This window comes from Limulus polyphemus, unplaced genomic scaffold (genome assembly GCF_000517525.1).
Source record: "Limulus polyphemus unplaced genomic scaffold, Limulus_polyphemus-2.1.2 Scaffold10089, whole genome shotgun sequence".
Lineage (NCBI taxonomy): Eukaryota > Metazoa > Arthropoda > Merostomata > Xiphosura > Limulidae > Limulus > Limulus polyphemus.
In genome coordinates, this window is record NW_013675699.1 from 5,143 (window position 1) to 9,840 (window position 4,698).

A 4,698-nucleotide genomic window follows, 5' to 3' on the forward strand; every position below is an offset into this window, starting at 1 on the left:
ACATGACACCATACAGTACAGCGAACATTACACCGTACATTACAGCATACATGACACCATACATTACAGCATACATGACACCATACAGTACAGCGAACATTACACCGTACATTACAGCATACATGACACCATACATTACAGCATACATGACACCATACAGTACAGCGAACATTACACCGTACATTACAGCATACATGACCCCATACATTACAGCGTACATGACACCATACATTACAGCGTACATTACAGCATACATGACGACGACCATGACAGCATACATGACACCATACATTACAGCATACATTACACCACACATTAAAGCATACATTACACCATACATTACAGCGTACATTACAACATACATTACACCATACATGACACCGTATATTACAACATACATGACACCGTACATTACACCATACGTTACAGCGTACATTACAGCATTCATGACACCATACATTACAGCGTACATGACACCATACATTACAGCGTACATTACAGCATACATGACCCCATACATTACACCGTACATTCCAGCATACATGACACCATACATTACAGCATACATTCACCACACATTAAAGCATACATTACACCATAAATTACAGCGTACATTACAACATACATTACACCATACGTTACAGCGTACATTACAGCATTCATGACACCGTATATTACAACATACATGACACCATACATTACAGCATACATGACACCATACATTACAGCGTACATGACACCGTACATTACAGCATACATGACACCATACATTACAGCGTACGTTACACCATACATTACAGCATACGTTACACCATACATTACAGCATACATGACACCATACATTACAGCATACATGACCCCATACATTACACCATACATTACAGTGTACATTACAGCATACATGGCACTACACATTACAGCATACATGACACCGTACATTACAGCATACATGACACCATACAACACCATACATTACACCAATACATTACAGTAACTGCCCACAAGTTGGTGTTTCAGTACGAAAACCGTTACCAAGGTAGTTTATCCAGACAGTAACAGCGCATAAGTTGGGCGTTTTAATGTGGAAACCGTTATCAAGATAGTTATCCAGACAGTAACAGCCCATAAGTTGGGCGTTTTAATGTGGAAACCGTTATCAAGATAGTTATCCAGACAGTAACAGCCCATAAATTGGGCGTTTTAATGTGAAAACCGTTATCAAGATAGTTATCCAGACAGTAACAGCCCATAAATTGGGCGTTTTAATGTGGAAACCGTTATCAAGATAGTTATCCAGACAGTAACAGCCCATAAGTTGGGCATTTCAAAACGAAAATCGTTAATCACACACACAAAATCCTTAAACGTATTGCACAACAGAATCAAGAATATTAACTGTCTGTTCCTCACGTGCACCGTTCCTTTCTTGTAGACAATATTTACGACACACACACAATCATGCCGTGCTTCCAAACATAAAACAATGAACGTTGTGTTGTTCTACTGCCAGATGTTGCTCGTGGAAAACACGTCATTCAATACTTTACCTACAGGTAACGTATTCCTCATTAAGCAATGTCTCGACACACACACACACGCCCATTATTCTAATAAATAAACCTATATCGTTCCGTTGCACATGCTATCTGGTTATTGCTCTTAGTTTTGTTGGGAGATTATATTAAGAGTCGTGGGGTATTCATCGTATGAGTTTATTCGTGTATGTACTGTACTGTAAGCTAGAACTTAATATCCGGTTACAGCGGAAGAAACTAATATATATATATAAGATTTAAAAAAAAGGAAAAATAAAACGAGATTTAAGAAAGCAAAAGATAAACGGTTTGATTATCTTTCTTTCTCGGAGTTTAATAACGTCATTTCCCTACATTTCAAGACTGTTTATTCGGAACTATTGATAAGACCAGCGAAGAACATTCCTGTGGAATTTACACACGCACACAGAACGAAACGACCAGTTCATAATAATATTACTTCTGTTTTCATTTGCTGATTAACTTCAGAGATTTTTAGTACATTAATTATAAGCTGTTAATTTATTTTATCTTACTTTCACTTATATAGTTCATTAGAAGAAAATAACCATTTTTTAAAGATTTTATATTGGTAGGCTTGGTTAGTTCTTTAAATGTCACAAAAACGTATATGCAATAACAAACTAAACACGCGGGATAACTAACTAATCTCGTGGAATAACTAAAAGTAGCACGTGCAATAACTAACTAACCTCGTGCAATAACTAAAACTAGCACGTGCAATAACTAACTAACGTCGTGGAATAACTAAAAGTAGCACGTGAAATAACTAACTAACGTCGTGGACTAACTAACTAACCTCTTGCAATAACTAAAACTAGCACGTGCAATAACTAGTCGTGGAATAACTAAAACTAGCACGTGCAATAACTAACTAACCTCGTGCAATAACTAAAAGTAGCATGTGCAATAACTAACTAACGTCGTGGAATAACTAAAACTAGCACGTGCAATAACTAACTAACGTCGTGGAATAACTAAAACTAGCACGTGCAATAACTAACTAACCTCTTGCAATAACTAAAACTAACACAGCACGTGCAATAACTAACTAACGTCGTGGAATAACTAAAAGTAGCACGTGAAATAACTAACTAAACACGCGGAATAACTAACTAACCTCTTGCAATAACTAAAACTAGCACGTGCAATAACTAGTCGTGGAATAACTAAAAGTAACACGTGCAATAACGAACCCCCCCCCCCCCCCAGTGGCACAGCGGTATGTCTGCGCTCTTACAATGCTAGAAACCGGGTTTCGATACTCGTGGTGGGCAGAGTACAGATAGCCCATTGTGTAGCTTTGTGCATAACTTAAGACAAACAAACAAACAAACTAGCAATAACTGAAAGTAGCACGTGTGATGACTAAGAATTGTAATCAAGGGCGTCCGCAGAATAAAATTAGGGGGGTCAGGTAAACTCAAGTTTGAAAAAATTATGAAATCGAAATACAAATACCTTATGATTTTCCAGTAACATTGAAGAAGAATTTTACATATCGGGGGGAAGGGGGGGTCAAGTGACCCCTCCCCCCTTGCAATTTCCTGCGGGCGCCCATGGTTATAATTAAATCATACAATTACAAATTGATCGGGCGTTCCTAACTGTGATTTTACCAATACTTTAAGGCTGTTTCCATGCCTACAGTTTTCATTGAGAGTGTGTTGAAAGTGAAGTCTTGTAATATTGTCTGAAATGAGTGGGCCTAAAAGAAAAGGTAGTTTCTGTTCTATTAAGCACATAGCATCCTGAAAAATGGGTCTTTAGTTTTCTCGCAACTGTATATCATTTGCTATTTCCGTAAGTAATTCAGATGCAATCTAATTATCCGTTTCTGTCCTGATGAAGCTTTACCGATATTTTGAATAATAAATTCCACAGAGTAGATCTGTTTGAAAGTGTAGTCCAATTAAACTAAAATTGGTCTCGGCTAAAAGCTCATATTATTACAACGCTTACAAACAAACAAAACGTTGTAATATAATTATTATTTCCTTCAACTATCGAACAAAAGGTAGAGTTGCCATTTTATCTGTTCTTCTATTTCATTTAAAACACTTTGTCATGTAAAGTTTGTTCTTTACAAGACCCTCGAAGTCACCCAGTGCAGGAAGTGATTACATTTTGATTGCACTTTCCTGCTTGTAGAGAGAGCCATGAAACACGAGATGATTGACGGTCGAGAAGCCAGCCGGAGCCAACACACGTTTCTGTTATAATAACAACTTTTTTTTATTGTCTTTAAGCTTTCATCAGAGCATATTACTCTCATGAGAAAATGGAATCACCGAGAAACGCTGTAAGGGACGTCCTCCAGTAAACTCAAATGGCAGGAAAATTGTCATCTCAAACTTTTAAGTGTGTTCTAATGGGAAGACAAATCGCATACCCCCCTTCCCTTAACTCCACTGGAACATTCACCATCCACACCAGACTTTACAATACAGTGAAAAGTGAGTATATTAAGTTACATTAGGTCCTAAAGTCTTTTCGAGAACTTAGCTTAATTGGGAAGGAACTTTAACAAACACGTAGTTCCAAAAACTGAAACCCGAAAAGTTGAAAATAAGTTTGCTTTCATTGTTGTCCAGTAATATTGTTGATATAATGTAAACTGAAAGTGCACGAGACCGACCTCGTATTGGAGAAGCAGTTTTGGTTATCATTCCGAATTTACTCCGTTTCGTATAAGAAATGTGGCAGACTTTTACTAAATCGTACAAGTATATTGAACGCAAAGAATCCGATATTCGTACTCAAGATATATCTATAAATTGTCGACGTCAGTCTGACTCAGACTCTGACAAGTCAGAGTGCCAGATGATGTTCGTATGAAGAATAAAGATACTTTCATCCATCGTACAGTTTGAATCTCCATAATCTCTAGAACTTCACAAATGTATATCTACAGTTTGAATCTCCATAATCTCTAGAACTTCACAAATGTATATCTACAGTTTGAATCCTCATAATCTTTAGAACTTTACAAATGAATATCTACAGTTTGAATCTCCATAATCTCTAGAACTTCAGAAATGTATATCTACAGTTTGAATCTTCATAATCTCTAGAACTTCAGAAATGTATATCTACAGTTTGAATCTTCATAATCTCTAGAACTTCAGAAATGTATATCTAC

At 36.8% G+C, this 4,698-nt stretch overlaps 1 protein-coding gene across 1 annotated transcript; it reads right to left on the minus strand.

Annotated features, from left to right (window-relative positions):
* Positions 1 to 555: 555 nt before the first annotated feature.
* LOC106476226 lies at positions 556 to 951 on the minus strand. Its single transcript, XM_013936892.1, has one exon. The coding sequence runs from the start codon at positions 949 to 951 to the stop codon at positions 556 to 558; it is 396 nt and encodes a 131-aa protein (XP_013792346.1).
* Positions 952 to 4,698: the final 3,747 nt, after the last annotated feature.

Coding starts and splice junctions, on each gene's coding strand:
- LOC106476226 (XM_013936892.1), bottom strand. CDS start 951: ATGTATGCTGTAATGTACGGTGTCATGTATGCTGTAATGTGTAGTGCC.